This window comes from Canis lupus, chromosome X (genome assembly GCF_011100685.1).
Source record: "Canis lupus familiaris isolate Mischka breed German Shepherd chromosome X, alternate assembly UU_Cfam_GSD_1.0, whole genome shotgun sequence".
NCBI lineage: Eukaryota > Metazoa > Chordata > Mammalia > Carnivora > Canidae > Canis > Canis lupus.
Genome location: NC_049260.1, coordinates 113,784,641 through 113,802,570, shown reverse-complemented (window position 1 = coordinate 113,802,570; position 17,930 = coordinate 113,784,641). Strand labels below are relative to the sequence as shown.

At 44.5% G+C, this 17,930-nt stretch overlaps 1 protein-coding gene and 1 long non-coding RNA gene across 4 annotated transcripts in view; one reads left to right on the top strand and one right to left on the bottom strand.

The window, feature by feature from the left end:
* LOC102157130 overlaps positions 1 to 4,213 on the bottom strand; it is a 90,401-nt gene extending 86,188 nt beyond the window's left edge. Inside the window, exon 1 of the long non-coding RNA XR_005386484.1 lies at positions 3,832 to 4,213. This is a non-coding gene — a long non-coding RNA (uncharacterized LOC102157130). The remainder of the gene's footprint in view (positions 1 to 3,831) is intronic.
* Positions 3,383 to 16,051, top strand: SLITRK4 (SLIT and NTRK like family member 4). 3 transcript variants are annotated; one of them, XM_038588469.1, is made up of 2 exons: positions 3,383 to 3,764; positions 8,086 to 16,051. In XM_038588469.1, the coding sequence occupies exon 2, from the start codon at positions 8,136 to 8,138 to the stop codon at positions 10,650 to 10,652; it is 2,517 nt and encodes an 838-aa protein (XP_038444397.1). In that variant the 5' UTR covers positions 3,383 to 3,764; positions 8,086 to 8,135; the 3' UTR covers positions 10,653 to 16,051. The 3 variants fall into 3 exon arrangements, with proteins under 3 accessions (XP_038444397.1, XP_038444396.1, XP_038444398.1); XM_038588468.1 differs by lacking the exon at positions 3,383 to 3,764 and adding an exon at positions 4,438 to 4,563; XM_038588470.1 differs by lacking the exon at positions 3,383 to 3,764 and adding an exon at positions 4,712 to 5,143.
* The last annotated feature ends 1,879 nt before the right edge of the window (positions 16,052 to 17,930 follow it).

Here is a 17,930-nt window from a genome sequence, read left to right as displayed (position 1 = left end):
AGGAAGTGTGGAGTGTTGAGAAGGCCTCAGATGAATGGGGTCCAATCTTGACCGTCCCTTACTGCCATGTGACCTTGAGCAAAAACACTTGACTTAACTTAACACTTAACTTCCCTGAACCCTGGTTTTTAAAGAAGAAGAATCTCTCCCTTGCAGTATTGCTCAGAGAACTAAAGGAAATACTGTTTGGAGGCAATATGGCACTCAATAGATAGTAGCTTCTACGGTATGGATTAGATTGTGATCTGAAAGCTATCCTTCAGCTCCCGGTTTCCACCAAATGGGCAAAACTGAGCAAGTACTACATGGTTTCTCTAAGTGTATGTGATGAAAACAAACAAAAAGGGCTCCCACAGTCAAATAAGTTTGGGAGATGTCGCATGCTGTACCACTTGACCCTTGTAAGTCAGAATTCATTTTTAATAGAATTGAATTTGCTGAGAAATCCCAAAGTTGACGAAACTGCTTAGCTTTATGGACGCAAGGGTCTTCTAAACTACTTTGATCTTAAAAATGTGTCTTCCCAGAAGATACGTTAACATCCCCCGAACTTTCTTGTATTCCACTTCGAGAGATGCCAAATTTGTAACTTCTTGAAATGCCAGGGTATAAATACATTTTCGAAATTAGGATCCACTGAAAGATCTGGATGTGATACCTGGATACCAGAATGAAGGCCAATTTGATTTAAAACAGCAGCAAAACAGGGTGTGCCTGGCTCGCTCGGTTGACAGAGCATGTGACTCCTGATCTGGGTCTCAGGTTCCTGAGTTTGAGCCCCACGTGAGGCGCGGAGATTACTTAAGGAAATAATAAAATATAAAAACCAGCAGCAAGACAAGGTAGGGTAAGTGGGGAATATGGGTGCGAGACCATTGACAAGGGACAAGTTTACTGTTTATTTGCCCTGAAAGAGGGAGACACAGCAAATCGGCATATAGTCCCATTGTAGTCCCAGTTGTACTCCTGGCAAAGCCACGATTAAGTATGATGGGACATTTGTAGAAAGACAATGAGGCTATTGCAAATCTGTCTCACAATATTTGCATCCATATATTTCAGGAAGAACACCAACTTTGTGTTTCCCCCATTGCCATAAATAGTGCTGGCGTTTTCTTAACACTTTTATTAATTTATATATTTACCTCCCTTTTTTTAAGCTAGCAATTTAGTTTACTATTGTTCTCTATGGATATCACGTGTCATTCTAGGAGCTAGAGAAGACACTGCAGGACTAAAGGATTGGGTTTTTAAATTTGAAAGCAAAAGAAGCAGAAGGCACGGAAGCTGTTACTTTATGCTATTTTCAGGAGTTGCCACTTTATCATTTTTAAGCAGCAAAATATTTTATTTGAAAGCATTAATTTTAATGACTTGGATATTAATCACCGGTACGTTTTCAGCACTATTATTAATTGTAGCTTATTGATGTCCTCGCTGTACTTGTTTTCAGACTTCTGTGTCTATACCCATATGAAAAAGAACATTTCACAGTTATTACAGTCAAATATAGTCAACTCTCAGAACAGTTTCTAGAGTTGAATAAAGGCAGGCATTTAAATCATCTGATATTTACTGTCCAAATCTGGCCTTTTCAGCTATCACAGTGCTTGGAATGTGCATTATATTTTCAGGTAAAAAAATTTTTGTTCATTCTATTGAATCTTGTTAACATTTATAGTAAAGGACAAACAATTCCTCTATCCTGATAAAATATATTGTAGCTTCCTGAATCCTTTGCATTTAGAATAAATGCCAACTTGTTTTGGTATCCATTACCACTTTCAAATTGCATTATACAATATAATGCAAATGTGAGTTCTTAATTAGCAGGATCTGTTTTGTTCAAATGTACAACAGTAGAGGGATTTTTCAACATACTGCAGCTGTTACCTATGGAGGAAACAAATTTCACCTTACTAAGAGGAGCTGCACAAGTTGCCTATGTTGTTATGGACGGATCCTTTAGTGTTTCCTTAAGTGACGCTATTTCGTAACGGATTTCACATGGAATAGAGCAAAATTTACCATTGCTGCCCACTCAATTTCTTCCTCTAGGTTTTTAAAAAAGAGGAGGACGTAATTTCTAAGGGCAGTGGGGAGTGGGGGGAGAGAAAGGATTCTTTATGAAAGATGCAATATTTACCAAGGTCATAAGAAAACATGCCTCTACACACATATCTATTTAAATATTCATTTACATATTGTACATGCATCTCTATATACATGCTGTGCCCAGCAAACATTTGCATGAATATAACCTGAAGGCAGCCCCATGCAATGACAAAAATGAAAAAAATCGAACTTATATATGAATAGATATCACAGATAACATAGAGGACAGGACAGCATCCACAAATAATGTGATAAATCCTTTGCTCATCAGATTTTTTTTTGCCTAGATTTGAGGCCTTTAAACATCAACCAATTATGGTAAATGTTTAACTGTAGGAGTTCAGGCAGCCAGCCAAATTCTGGTTTCAAAGCTATCGCTAGTTTTAGTTTAAAGAGTTTTTCATTTTTAAGTAAAAGCATTTCTGGGTACTGGCTATACCCCAGTGTGGCTAGAGCGACTGGAATTTGAGTAAGTGGATTAGGCGAGAACATAGGTCCTGAAGAAACGGGCCCTGCAGTATCACCTGAAATGTGGCAAAGAATGGGCTCGGAAAAGACTTGCCATTTATAACTTAGCTCTATTTACCTAAAGCCAGTTTATCCCCACAGACACAAAGTAAAGAGAGTTGTTTTTCTTAGCCAAGCACCTACAAAAACAGTAAGGTGGGGTGGGGGGGGCAGGGAGTAAACGACCGCTTTAGCCTTTCCTCCTTAGGAAAGCCAGATATTTGCAACACGTACAGGATAGCCCAAGTCCCCCAACCCCACAGGTACATCCGCTTTCGTGCCAAGCTTGTTAACTAAATTCCCAGTCTGCAGGAGACTGCTTGGAACATTAGCCTCTCCCCCGGGATATTCCTAGTCGCTCGTGGAAGCCCTAGCGAATGGGTAGAAGAAAGGGGCCTAGACAATCCACACGCTGGATTTGCAGCCTCTGGATATTTGAGATTCAATTGCTAAAGCCTCTTCGGTATAGACACGACAGGGCGGGGGGGGGGGGGGCTACTGAAGTGACTTTTCGTAGTCCCCTCTGTTGCCTCCTTCCCTGCCTCCCCAAGGGATCCCAAGGGTCTCCTCCCGCACAACCCCAGAGCTCCAAACCTCGTCCCCCTTCCCTAAAGCCTCTCATTCACCACCACCCTCCCCAACCAAAGTCCCCTCCCGGTCACCACCAAAGCCCGGAGAAGTGGAACGCACACAATGCCTCCCTTATAGGGCTCGAGCTGGGAACTGGGCATGCTCAGTAGCCAAAGCTGATTTTTTTTTTTTCTTCTTTCGGTCGCAAGTGCGGCATCCCTCCGGGTCCCACACCTCTCTTTCCTCTATCCCTATCCCCTCTCCCCACCCCCAGCTCCCTAAGCGTCCTGCTCCCGCTTAACCCGTTCTACGCCGGAGGCACGCGGAGTTCCGAGGCGCGGAGAATTAACCCGTCTCCCCCTAAACCCACTAAATAAGTCTCACTCTGGGCTAAAGCTCCACACTTTTGCCTTAAAGCCCCCGGCCCCTTGCGCGCAGACAGGTAGGGGGAGCGAGGACGCTGCTGGATCCCGGGAAACCGGTCCCAAGAAGCCTCCATCCAGGATCGCCCGCCGCCTGCCGAAGAAGTGTCCCCGGAGCCCTCTGATCTGCGGGGTGACAACTAGCCCAAGGTACCGTGCCCGAGCTACAAAGCCCAAGTGCGAGTGTAGCCTTTGGATGTCATTGTTGTTGACTCACCCCCCTGGATCCTGGAATTATTCAATCCCGCGTAGACTCGACGACCCCATCTACCTCCCTCGGCCCCCCACCCCCGCCTCCGACGTTCCTTTGGCTTCGCCGGGGTTCTTGGTTGCTCCTCAAAGGAACGCCCCGGGCGTGTGTGTGTGTGTGTGTGTGTGTGTGTGTGTGCGCCTCCGTTCCTGGGGACTGAGGGAGGAGAAAGGACTCGAGTGTGCGTGGATGCGGTGGGAGGATGGAGGTTGGCGCGCTCGCGCGTGGGGACTGGGGTCTCTGCGCTGGAGGAAAGGGGTCGCTCCTCCCCGGGGGGGGCTTTGAGGCATAAAGAGGGGGCGGATGCCGGGAGGAAAGTGCGCTTTCTCGGCGCGTGGGTAGAAGAGGGATCCAGTGGAGGCGTGTGGACGGGGGACGGGGGCCCCCCGGCATGTGCGGGGGTCGGGGGTTCTGAGTTTCGGGAGGGAGGCTGCGTGTGTGCGGGGCGGGGGGCGGGGGCGGGGACTCGGCGCGTGTATGTAAAGGTGCAGCCCGTGTGCGAGGGGCTGGGTGCGCGCGCGGTGTCTGGCCGGGTGCGCGCGCGCCGCTGCCCGCCGCTCGCCTGCGAGGGCTGCTCGGCGGGTTTGACGGGCGAGCCGGCGCGGAGCAGCGCGGTCGCGGATCGCGGGGACACGAGCGCGGAAACCGCAGAGCGGATCGCGGCGCGGCGGGCCCTGCGACAGCTGCTGGGCTCCGGAGGTGGGTGAATTTCCAGCGGGGCCGCGCGGGCCGCGCTGACACTCGCTGCCTCTTCCCCGATCGGCTCGGCAGCGCGAGCGTGTGTGTGTGTGTGTGTGTGCGTGTGTGCGCGCGCGCGTGCGCGCGGAGGGGGGCAGGTAGCTTATTATTTTTAGTTTGGGTCGTGTTGGTTTGGGGCCGGCGGAGTGGCCAGAGCGACCATAGTGGCTACCCCACCAGCAGCCGCTTGCCGACCCGGCGCGCTCGCAAGTCCCCGAGGACCCAAAGATCCGGTGTCCTTAATCCCGTGCCTCCCCCGGCGGCGGCCGGGGCGCCGGGGCAAGTGTCCGGGTCTAGGGCGGCTCGGGCTGTCGGGGCCGCTGCGCTGGCTTTGTCTTCTGCGCCCCCCTCGCAAGCACCCCGGGCGGACGTGGATCCGTGGCTCAGGGCAGTGGCCCCCGAGCTGGTCGGAGACCCCAGGCAGCCGGCGACGCGGGATCGGGAGAAGCCGGTGGCTAACTCCAAAAGCCCTGCGAAGCCGGGCAAGTGCTGGCAGCGCGACTTTGCAAGATGCCCCAATGTTGAGCGGATTCCGGGCTTGGTGAGAGCAGCCCTCCTGTGGCTGGCGGTGGGGGGGGGGGGTCGGCAGGGTGGGGGGCAGGGGGCGCCGGGACCGCCGCTCTCGGCCACGGAGCCCCCGGCTCACTCCGCCAGTGACAGGCGGGCCAGTGACGCCCCGGGGACCCCGGCCGCGTGGCCCGAGCCGGCCGTCCCTCACCCCTCCAGCACCGCACGCCCGGGTCTGGGGAGGCCGCTGGAAACTCCAGTAGCTGCCCCGGGTGGGACGGGAGCGCGCGGAGAAATGCGTGCGCAGCGCGGCTGAAGGCCCCCGCGACATCCCGAGCGGTCCCCGCCTCCGCTGCGCGCCCCACGAGGCCGCCGCTGGGGCCCGGGACCCGGGAGGGGGCCGCGCGCCGGCCCCGGGCACCGGGATGCGGCAAAACGTTGCGGTACGCGCCACCGCCGGCAGCCCCTCCAGCCGCGGCGCCGCCGGCCCGAGGGAGCGCACCGGGGGCGACGAGGCCCGCGGCTCCCGGCCGAGCCCCCGCCCCCGCCCCCGCCCGGCGGCGTCGGTCCCCGCAGGCCCGCTCCTTCCGCACGGGCGCGGGCGCTCGGGGCGGCCGGGGGACCGGGCCCCTGCAGGGCGCAGGCACCGAGACGCGGAGACGGGCCGCTCTCGCCGCGGGGTACCCAACTCCTACTTTGCCGGGGTTGGTTGGGTTTTTTTGGGTTTTTTTTTTTTTTTTTTTTGCTTATTGACCTTTTTCCAATCCCCCCCCCCTCCCGATTTGAAAATGTGCCTGCTTTAGCGGCAGCCTGTGAATGGGAGGTTTCTTTCGCTTCCATTCCGCGCCCCCTTCCCCTCTTTCGAGCTCCCTCCTGGCTCCCTTCCCTGGGCTCGGCACCCTCCGCGGTCGCCTGCCCTTTCGGTCCCCCGTCCTCGGCGATCCGCCCGCCCTGTCCCCTGCCCCACACTCCGGCTGCCTGCGGCTTTCTCCGTTGCACGGGAGATGCATTTGGGAACTTCCTAGCTCGTCCTTGTGGCTTTTTTCCCCCCGTGCTATTTAAAGTAGAAATTCCGAGGAGGAGGGCAGCTCCTTATGCAATTTCAGATCTGCTGATGCTCCTCGTTCTTGTTTTTGTACGGAATTCGGGTTCTTTGGGTTTTTTTTTTTTTTTTTTTTTTTTTTTGGCTTGTTTGGTTTCTAGTTCGGTTGATTTTTGGTTGGGGGGTCGTACCACGAAATGACTCAACTGAACCAGAATAGCTGCTGAAAACCACATCTATAGGAAGGCAAAACGATCATGTGAAATCTTGATTTTACAATGAAAGTTGGCTTGGATGATGTCATACTTGAGAATTTATGACTTCTTTTTTGCACTGCCAATCAAACTATCACGGTGAATAGGGGAAATGCGTGTCTGCATGGCAGGCAAGGAGCATCTCGGCAGTGCCAGGCTGTATTCTGAACCAAACTACTTAAAATGCAAATCTTTCTGGGTCGTGGCAAATGGATTGTCTACCTTGAGACATGTTTGCTTTTACCACTAGCTGATTCCTCGTGGGCAAAATAAACAAAGGAGTTTCTGTGCGACACTTCTTTGTATCATTCCCTCATCGTGTGTTCCTGGGTAATTTATTTATTTCATTAATATTTGGTGGTAACCATATTGAAATTGCAGCCAGCTTCCCATTCAAGATGGAAAAAAGGCTCACATGCCTAAAATTGCATCAGTAAAACGCACAGTGCTTGTGTTTCCTTTTAGGCTTTTCCGTGAAACACTGCATATGTTTGTATGTGCATGCGGTATTTAAGGAAGTGGCTACAACGGGTTAATTTGCAAAGCATTAAACTCCACTAAGTGATTCGTGATTTGTTTAGAGACCGAGACTTGGGGTGGTGATATTGGGAGGGGACGTTGGGGAAGTGATGATTTTAGGACAGACGTTTGCTGCACTAAATGCATCTGGTGCTGCAGCTAAAGCCCCTCCAGGACCGTAGCGTGTGAACTCCTGTTCCTCAGCAGTGCTAGTCTGTGGTCCGAGTGAAGGAGAGGAGCATCCGAGCCAAGTGTCTGTCGGACCTGGGTTCAAAATGGCATGGAAAGGAATACAAATGGGCCAGGAAGGCAGGGGAGCCAGTTCTTGGGTGGGGGGGGGGGGTTGTCAGGAAAGCCGTCTGGACGTCAGCTAGGCAATGCAGGAGCAAGCAGGTTTCTCTCCTGCTTTCAGGGACCCAAAGGCTCCCCCACCCCCATTTGGGAGATGACTGTCAGGAAACTAGATACCGTTTATTTACTTGAAATTAAAATGTGGCCATTTCCTATTCAGTCGTTTTTCTAGAACCTCACTGGGTCATCTGTGTTTGTGCAAGGCAGCCATGTACAGGAGTGAACTGAGTCACGGCAGCGTGCTTACCTACAGGCTGAAGCTCGGGCACATCTCTTCCCAGGGCGCCCTCCACCTTGATCTTTGGACTGTCCCTTCTAGAGCAACCAAATCCTCCCATCGCCATCCTCCTTTGAACCCAGGGCTCTAATATCTCCTTGGTTCGGCCTCTTGTCAAGCTGAGGCCCAGAGAGTAGACTTCTACAGACTGGAGCGCCTTGGGTGGTGCAAACTACAGAGACAGAGTTGATGGCCTGGGTCAGTCGTTAGAGTCGCAGGAGGTCTGTGTGCAAGGGTGGAGTCTGATGGTCCGTGTAGAGAAGGTATTTTCAGATTGTTGAGGTTTAAGCACAGTCAAGCCTTTTTCTCCGGTCATTTGTTGTGTGTTCTTGCCCAGGGAAAATGTGCATAGACTCCAGGTACGGAAATAAAACTTAGGGCATATCTGGTGATTGCTTTTCAACTGAGTGAGAATACTTGCAGCATAATACAAAGCTAATCATTACAGCCACGTGTTCACTGTGGTAGGATGTAAACGCACATCATCTTGCAAGTAATGACCATTGAAAAAATGTTTTCTTTTTATTTTGTAGATTATTTCTCTTTATTCAGAAGCATAAAGTTGTTTGCTGATTGCAAGAAGATGTTTCTTTGGCTCTTTCTGATTTTGTCAGCCCTGATTTCTTCGACAAACGCAGATTCTGACGTATCGGTGGAAATTTGCAATGTGTGCTCCTGCGTGTCAGTCGAGAATGTGCTCTATGTCAACTGTGAGAAGGTTTCAGTCTACAGGCCAAATCAGCTGAAACCACCTTGGTCTAATTTTTACCACCTCAATTTCCAAAACAATTTTTTAAATATCCTCTATCCGAATACATTCTTGAATTTTTCACACGCAGTATCCCTGCAGCTGGGAAATAATAAACTGCAGAACATTGAGGGAGGAGCCTTTCTTGGGCTCAGTGCATTAAAGCAGTTGCACTTGAACAACAATGAATTAAAGATTCTCCGAGCTGACACTTTCCTTGGCATAGAGAACTTGGAGTATCTCCAGGCTGACTACAATTTAATCAAGTATATTGAACGAGGAGCCTTCAATAAGCTCCACAAACTGAAAGTTCTCATTCTTAACGACAATCTGATTTCATTCCTTCCTGATAATATTTTCCGATTCGCATCTTTGACCCATCTGGATATACGAGGGAACAGAATCCAGAAGCTCCCCTATATCGGAGTTCTGGAACACATAGGCCGTGTAGTTGAATTGCAACTGGAAGATAACCCTTGGAACTGTAGCTGTGATTTGTTGCCTTTGAAAGCTTGGCTGGAGAATATGCCATATAACATTTACATAGGGGAGGCTATCTGTGAAACTCCCAGCGACTTATACGGGAGGCTTCTGAAAGAAACCAACAAGCAAGAATTATGCCCCATGGGTACGGGCAGTGACTTCGATGTTCGAGTCCTGCCTCCGTCTCAGCTGGAGAACGGCTACACCACTCCCAATGGTCACACCACCCAAACATCCTTACACAGATTAGTGACCAAACCACCGAAAACAACCAATCCTTCCAAGATCTCTGGAATCGTGGCAGGCAAGTCCCTTTCCAACCGCAACCTCAGTCAGATTGTCTCTTACCAGACAAGGGTGCCACCTCTGACACCTTGCCCGGCACCTTGCTTTTGCAAAACACATCCTTCGGATTTGGGACTGAGCGTCAACTGCCAAGAGAAAAATATACAGTCCATGTCTGAACTGGTCCCGAAACCTCTAAATGCCAAGAAGTTGCACGTCAATGGCAATAGCATCAAAGACGTGGACGTCTCAGACTTCGCTGAGTTTGAGGGACTGGATTTGCTCCATTTAGGCAGCAATCAGATTACAGCGATCAAGGGAGATGTATTCCACAATCTCACTAATTTACGCAGGCTGTATCTCAATGGCAATCAGATCGAAAGACTCTATCCTGAAATCTTCTCAGGCCTTCATAACCTGCAGTATCTGTATTTGGAATACAATTTGATTAAGGAGATCTTAGCCGGCACCTTCGACTCGATGCCGAATTTGCAGCTACTGTATTTAAACAACAATCTCCTAAAAAGCCTGCCCGTGTACATTTTTGCGGGAGCCCCCCTTGCTAGGCTGAACCTGAGAAACAACAAGTTCATGTACTTACCCGTCAGCGGGGTCCTCGATCAGCTGCAGTCGCTTACACAGATTGACTTGGAGGGCAACCCGTGGGACTGCACCTGTGACTTGGTGGCGTTAAAGCTGTGGCTGGAGAAGTTGAATGACGGGATTGTCGTGAAAGAACTGAGATGTGAGACACCTGTTCAGTTTGCCAACATCGAACTGAAGTCCCTCAAAAATGAGATCTTATGTCCCAAACTCTTGAACAAGCCATCTGCGCCATTCACGAGCCCTGCACCTGCCATCACATTCACCACCCCGCTGGGTCCCATTCGAAGTCCTCCCGGTGGCCCGGTGCCTCTGTCTATTTTAATCCTAAGTATCCTAGTGGTCCTCATTTTGACTGTGTTCGTTGCTTTTTGTCTTCTTGTTTTTGTGCTGCGGCGGAACAAGAAGCCCACGGTGAAGCACGAGGGCCTGGGGAATCCCGAGTGTGGCTCCATGCAGCTGCAGCTGAGGAAGCATGACCACAAGACCAATAAAAAAGACGGACTGAGCACGGAAGCCTTCATCCCCCAAACCATAGAACAGATGACCAAGAGCCACACCTGTGGCCTGAAAGAGTCAGAGACCGGGTTCATGTTTTCAGATCCTCCGGGACAGAAAGTCATTATGAGAAACGTTGCCGACAAGGAGAAAGATTTATTGCACGTGGATAGTAGGAAGAGACTGAGCACAATTGATGAGCTGGATGAGTTATTCCCGAGCAGGGATTCCAATGTGTTCATTCAGAATTTTCTGGAAAACAAAAAGGAGTACAACAGCATCGGCGTCAGTGGCTTTGAGATCCGCTACCCAGAGAAACAACAAGACAAAAAAACCAAGAAGTCCCTGATAGGTGGCAACCACAGTAAAATCGTCGTGGAGCAGAGGAAGAGCAGCGAGTATTTTGAACTGAAGGCGAAACTCCAGAGTTCCCCTGACTACCTACAGGTCCTTGAGGAGCAGACAGCTTTGAACAAGATCTAGGTCATGCAATCTCGCTTCATACAGAGGACATTTATTTAATGATGAAAGTGCCTTTTGTTGACTTCTAACTTCCAAATACTATATTATCAATAGGCATAGAGGCAGGTGTTTCCGAGGCTGTCTCATTAACTGTAGCTGCAGAGATGTGTCCAGTAGAAGAGAATTTCCTTAATAGATTTTACTACAGAAAACCTATACTGTGGAGTCCTGTGGGGATACTGCAAACTCTATTGCCAAAGGGATGCTTTATATAACAGAATACACTGAATTTAACCTCAAGAGGCAAATCTGTTTTGTACCCCAATGCAAAACCTTCGTCTCTTTGTGCTTTGTAAAGCAAACTCAAGAAAAACTGGTACCGATGTTTGTACCTCAGCTGGGTCCTTCATCTTGCACGTAGATTAAGCTGGTGGAACTGGAATAAATCCTTTTGATTTGTGGCATTGTAACAACTCTGTGTAAAGATTATCTGAAAAGTCTAAAAAAAAAAAAAAGCATGCAAAGAGAGAACATTCGATAGTATTTGTAAATCGGTAAACTTTATGGCCTGCATCTTGAAACCGCTGGATTTATAATGTTAAATTGTGCAAATATTTGTTTAAAATATACCATGCATTACATAACTATAAAATAAATTTGAACACTTTAAGCATTACCTGTCTATACATAAAACCTAAAAGAAAAAAGTCAACGTGAGTTACATAGCGTTTGTGGTGATCTGAAGAAATACATGATGTTTATCAGAATTAAACAAGGCTCAAACTAAACATTAGAGTTTGTTCTCAGTTACGTGAAATACCCACAATCCTTAAAGGTTGTCCAAAATTAGCAAAGTGCTTACCGTGTGAGCGCACCCAAAGCTATTTTTGTAACATAATTCATATTTATGAAGTACTTTGTATACTAAATAGGAAAATATGTACTCCTTAAGATGTATTTAATATGCCTGACTTGTTTTCCTGATCACAGGGAATTTATCAATGAGTATAAATCTAGGCAGAAAAAAAATATACCAAACCGAAACTGAAGCTTCTGTGTACAGAAATATTCTGGACATTGTGATCAGGTATGATTCAAAAACAAAACAAAACAAAAAAACCACAAAAACACAAAAATACAAAAAAAAAAAAAAACAACAGTTCTGTGCTATTCTTGAGAAGTTAGCATATTATCTTCAGATTTGTTACCAACTGTGCATTTTAAAATAGGTTCCTTAGTTTTAAAGTATCGTGTCTGGGGCAGTTGTTATTTGCCATCAGTTGTCTTGCTTTTCAGGATTCTATGAGCTTAATTCCAATAGTTTTCACTACAAATATTTAAAAAAGAAATTAATGGGTAAGGTTAATAGTTATATCTCGTACGCATCAGTATCCTGTTCTGTCGTCATTCCAGCTACTATCAGATAATCCAGTAGAGCAGTGAACATCATGGTAATCTCTCGGCTCTCAAAGCCACACTGTAAAATGCTTTCATTGGTCTCAGATGAGTTCACAGTCTGCAACTACAAATGATATGCCACTGTGTTTGCTTGTGCTGTTAACTTCTAAGTCAAAATTGGTCAGAGGAAGGACTTGATAATGGGAGACATTCGAAGATTTGTAGGAGCTCCCAATTAGCAAAGTGACATCCTGAAACACATTACCTTCTTGGCCTGCCTGCATATGTATATTTCTTTGTGCTCCATCTCTTATAATTACTGTATTAATCAGATGACCAAGAAGGTAAACATAGACATTCTTCATGAACTTCAAGTGGCAGATGTTTTGGCGCAGCTTCCAAAATGACATTATGGTTGACGTTGTAACAGTAGTCCCTTTATTACGTACTAATTTCAGGGCTTTATATGTTTGTTCCAGGATTAAAAAAAAAAAAAAAAAACTTGGCATTCTTAGAGGGTGTGTGTGTGTATGTGTGTGTGTGCCCGTGTGTGTGTATTTGAGTATATATGCATACATATAGATAATTTGGAGATTTTTTTTTTAAATAGCGGAAAAAAAATTGTCTCCATATGTATGTGCTGGTGCTCTTAAAACTTTAATGTGTAATTTTAATTTTCATGACAATGTCTGTGAAAACTTTATATGAATATTAAAAAAAAATACAAACAAATACTTGCTTTCTGATCTTGAAAGAAAAGACATGAAGATGTGTGCCCAACAGCGTGTTTTCATCTACAATTTCATAAGGACTTTTAATATGCCATTACCATGCTTGCATGCATCCATGGATTAAAGGGCTCCTAATGCATACTGACAGGATAAAGACGCAAAGGCTTCAAAGAGAGTGTTTTAGTTTATCCTGTCAATAAAGTATGGATTGAGGAATCTTAAGTAGAAGCTTATGGGAGGAACCGGAAAGCTCTATCCATGATCTGGGGATAATAGGTCATTGGGATGACGCCTTTTATTCAGTGTGGTGATGCTTTGAAGATGTTTCATGGTTTCTGCAGTTGTCAATGGCAAGAGTACCTGCCATCATCTCAAAGCTTGCTGTAGCATATTGGCTATCTCATAACTCTTCTGCCGAAAGGTATAAAATGTTCAACTTTTTTAAAAAAGTAATTTAAATGTGTGTGGTTATTTGGAGGTTTTAATTGTAAGTGAATGACAGTAACAAATCCTTGGTTAAGGCTGATCTATTTTCCTTAACCGAAGTCATTGTGCCTACATTATACAGTGTATACTGTTTTGCACCTGTCTCTCATTAGTTCTACTTGTACATTTTATGATAATGTAGTTAGGCATAAGTTTTGAGTTGAGTACAAGAGCAGTTAAGACACTGTATCTACATTTTGTTGGCTTCAACTATAACCTTGATGTTAGTTTAACCCCTTGAGGGATGATCTATAGGTCAGTACAGCGTCTTTAGTAGAATTTGATTCAAATCTAGAAAAGCCAAGAAGTGCTCACTTCTAATGTGGTCTGACACATCATGGGCTTCTTGGCATTGTATCATGTGCTTGGACTCTGTTAGAAGGGTTGGAAAGAAGATTAGATCATATGAAATTAGTAGAGGGGTTGAGATAATATATTATGTCCGTGTACTATAAATCAAGTTTTAAATTATTTTTTTATGAAATCAATAAAGATGATTCAATTCTTTAAAAGTAAATCTTTGTGTAATTTTATGAGAAAGCAGCTATTAAAATACAGTGATTCAAGTCTGTAAGGCAATTTATATTCTATATTTAGTTTTCCATTCTGAAAAATAAACTGAATAAATATATTAATTAGAAAATCATTTAAGACCAGCTTTCTTTTGTTGCTTTTTTTAAAGCATTTTGTTTCTTTAAGCCATAAGGATGCATATACACAGGGCATGGCCTCATGAGTAACGTCAGCAGGTATTGCAGAAATAACAGAACACATCTAGAAATGTATGGCAGTAATATTAATCTATAATATCGTTTGCATGATTTGTACATTGACATTGTATGAAATGAGCACAGTGAGTTTTGGTTTTTGTTTTTTTGTTTTGTTTTGTTTTGTTTTTTTGTTTTTTTGTTATTGTCGCATCCAAAGAGCTGGGGAGAAAATATATTAAGAATGTATTTATAATCACTATTTTGAAATAAAGTAAAGAAAAATCATTGTATTGTTTTTACCCTGATTTGATTATTAGTATTTTAGGTTAGTTTATAAGATAAAAATCAAGTAATGCTATAAAAGCTAATGTAAATCACAGAAAGAAACTGTTTTAATGACTTTTGTTTGCTTTTAATAACATCAAGGTATTAGAGAGAATTTATTAAATGCCATTTTTATGAAAGTATTAATAAAATTGTTTGCTACAATGGTATTTCTGAAGCCACAGTTTGTTAAATATATTTATCTTTCCATTATCTTTCAGAAGAAATAAAGCAGTAACCAAATTGATCTTTTCACCTAGATTTGAGGGTAAGATTCAGAGCTTTAGAATACTATTTGTATTAAACTTAATTGCTAAATCTATATTACGAGATGCTTTTTTTTTTTTTCAGACATCTTTGCAATCTGTGTCCCTTTCCACTGGCAGCCCAGTCCCACTAATCAGTTGGAATCTGACATAACTGCATATAAGCTTATATTAATATTCAATCTTACCTATCTATTTAAAAACTTTTGCACATTTCCTTATGGGAAGAGATGTAAAGAGAGAGGAAAACAGAGGAGATAAATGAAGAGTGTTGTGGTCTTCAGGCTATACCTAGCTATGCTGAAGAAGTGACCAGTATAGATCGCACATACAAGTGCTTTTGGACTAAGTGTTTTACGTAACACAGGATACACATCCCGTGATTGTATGACTTGTTTTAGTTCTTTGTGAGTCCTGAGCATAGGACTTTGGGTCCCAGCCACTCAGTTATGTAGACAAGTGGTATCAAATGAAAGTTTGGCTTCATTTCCAGTGCTCATTCAATTAGTCACTATGGTCAGATGGGCTGAACTAAAATATCCTGTTTGTGGCTTCACTCACCGGGAATAACTGGCAACAGATACTAAGTTCACCTGATAATTGTTAACCCTCAATTTCAGATTTGCTGGTTATCTGTCCTTTGTTAAATTAAAAGCAAACAGGAGGCTAAATGAATTTGAATAACTTATTTTGGACAAAATTGCCCTTAATCCAATTTCGATTGTTGTTTTGTCTCAGTTTCCACTGGTTGATAAGATTGCACTTTAGAAGGGGAAATCCGGGAAGGCAAACTGTGTTGTCTATCTTATATGATAGACTAGGACTTCTTACATTTTTTAAAGGTTTTGTTTAGCCTGTTGTTCCTATGTCTACAGAGGGAAAATGAAGTGGGGCTGTGAGACAACTGCTTAAATACTTCGAGCCAAATAATTGCTATTGAGAAGAAAAAGATTCAGATTTTTCATTAAATCCTAATAATTACCAGACTCATTGACTATAGTACCCAGAACCAGGAAAGGATCACTCAGCCCACCACCTTAATTTGCTTTTGTAGACACTGGCTAAACAGAAATCCTAGTGATGCCGTTAATACATCAGAAATGAGAAGTGACTTGTGTAACTTACAAAGCTCATGAATAAGGTCTTCAGAGAAATTATATGAGTATGTAATGAAAAAATACAAAATATCACTTTCAAATTAGCTATGGGAAGAAAATAGTCTTCTAAAGTTTCTGAACAACACATTTGTCTTAGTTGACGCCTCACAAATACTAGATCATGTCCTGTGTTGCTGGTAAACAACCTGAGGAAGCCATGTTGTGCAATGGATACTGCTCATGGAAGCCTTTGAAAATCATAATGAGCTCATTTCTCCTGACTACGAATTACAATGTATATTTTCATTATTGTTTCATGTAAACTGAACCATTGTGGTAAAACTCTGGAGTTGATATTCAGTAATTTTAATGCTGTTTTCACTAATAAAAGTCTTTTCTTATAGGTCATATTTGTAGCCATCTAGTGTGTTTTTTAGTGTGAAATCAGTAAAGCTCAACATCAAGAAGAAATGCAAATAATTTGTTTCTTGGCCAATGCGATTATTTTGTTAGCTTATACAATAGGGCAGGTCTAAAAGAAAAACCAAACCCAACAACAACAAAAAAATAGGCTAGGTCTACCTACCTGCCTCCCCTCCCCCCGCCACGCCACACACATACACATGCACACGCATACACATACACAGGAGTATATACAAATTATGAATTATGCACAAAGGGAATTACTTAGGTGATATAAACACATAAAATGTCTCTGCCTTGACTACCTACCTAGATTTTCCAAATCAAAGTGGATATTGGGGCCCAAATGATCAATGTTCACTTTTTTGTTCATTTTGAATGGAAACCTGACCACTGTATTCATAAAAACTGGAAATTTGGCCAAGTTTCCTCCCGGGACTTCCTTGGATTTCAGTAATGTCCACTGTCTTGATTTTTGGTTTTGATTTTCCTTGTTAACTTTATCATCGTTATCATCCTTCCATCTGTAAGCATATTTAAGATACAGTGCGGTATGGAACCTCCCAGGCAGCCAACCAAGGTACAAATCAATGCTGCTGCTGCCTTTCACAAATATCATTCAGAGAACCATGTAGAGACATCTAGATCCAAACTAAAGAACCCCAGGGTAAGGATTTGATTAGAAGGTATTAGAACATGGAGGTTAAAAGGAAGAAGAACAAGTAGGTTGCAAATTACCGACCAAAGAGCTCTGTACCTAAGTCAAGAGTTTTTCAGAGAAAAAACAAAAAAAGTTTATCAGATAGAATCTGATTACTGAACAAGAGTCGTGGCAACATATGTCAAATCACAGACTTCTTTCTCCTTATTCTCTCTCTCTGCTTTATTTCTTGCAAATATATATGAAATCCAGGATGTACCAACACAACACACGTAACACACATGTTTTCAAGGAACTCACAGGTCAATTAAAACAACTGGTTACCTTTTCAGCTTCCATGGAGTTGTTTCCCAGGATGACTGACATCTCGAACTGCCTGTCAGGGCCTCCTGGTAGAGCTCTGCTGTAAAAAACAATAAGCAGTATTTGTGCTTCATAAGAATAGCCAGTGAAACATGTGTAGTACATATAATGAATTTTGATAAGGAGAAACAGAAATCGATACAAACGTTTGGGTTCCTAATCCCATGGTGAAAAGCTGCTGAGCCTTTTGGTTTGTTTTCAGCAATTGTATTTCAATACAAATTACCAAGTGCATATTTCAAAAGCCATTTCCTGCGAGAACCCCCGGGAAGCCATGTCTCTGCCATGGGTCTCCTTGTTCCATAGCAGGATGTGTCACATTTGCCAAGTCCTCCCTGCTGGAAATTCTTCTCTTCTGCTGCTATAAACAGCCAACATCATCTATGGCACAGGCTAGCTCAGGGAAATATATATATATATTTTAACTGCTGTTTGGTCATTAGTGGCAATACACATAAAATAATCTAGGATTCTATGTCCAAGCATATATTTTCCATTGTAGTATTACCATGTCTAGAGGGCATTTCTTTTCTTTTTTAAGATTTTATTTATTCATGAGAGACACACACAGAGAGAGAGGCAGAGACACAGGCAGAGGGAGAAGCAGGCTCCCTGCGGGGAGCCGGACGCGGGACTCGATCCCAGGACCCCGGGATCATGACCCAAGCCAAGGGCAGATGCTCAACCACTGAGCCACCCACGCGTCCCCTGAGGGATTTCAATTGAATATATTTTCCACATTGCTGTCTTTGTTTTTACTTACCAGTTAACTTGCAGGCCACGACAGCTTCTAGTTGTCTTATGCCTAGCTCTCCTTCAAAGGGGAAAGTAATTCCATCC

What these genes read in the sequence shown, in the direction of transcription:
- SLITRK4 (XM_038588469.1), top strand. Translation starts at nt 8,136, where the DNA reads ATGTTTCTTTGGCTCTTTCTGATTTTGTCAGCCCTGATTTCTTCGACA.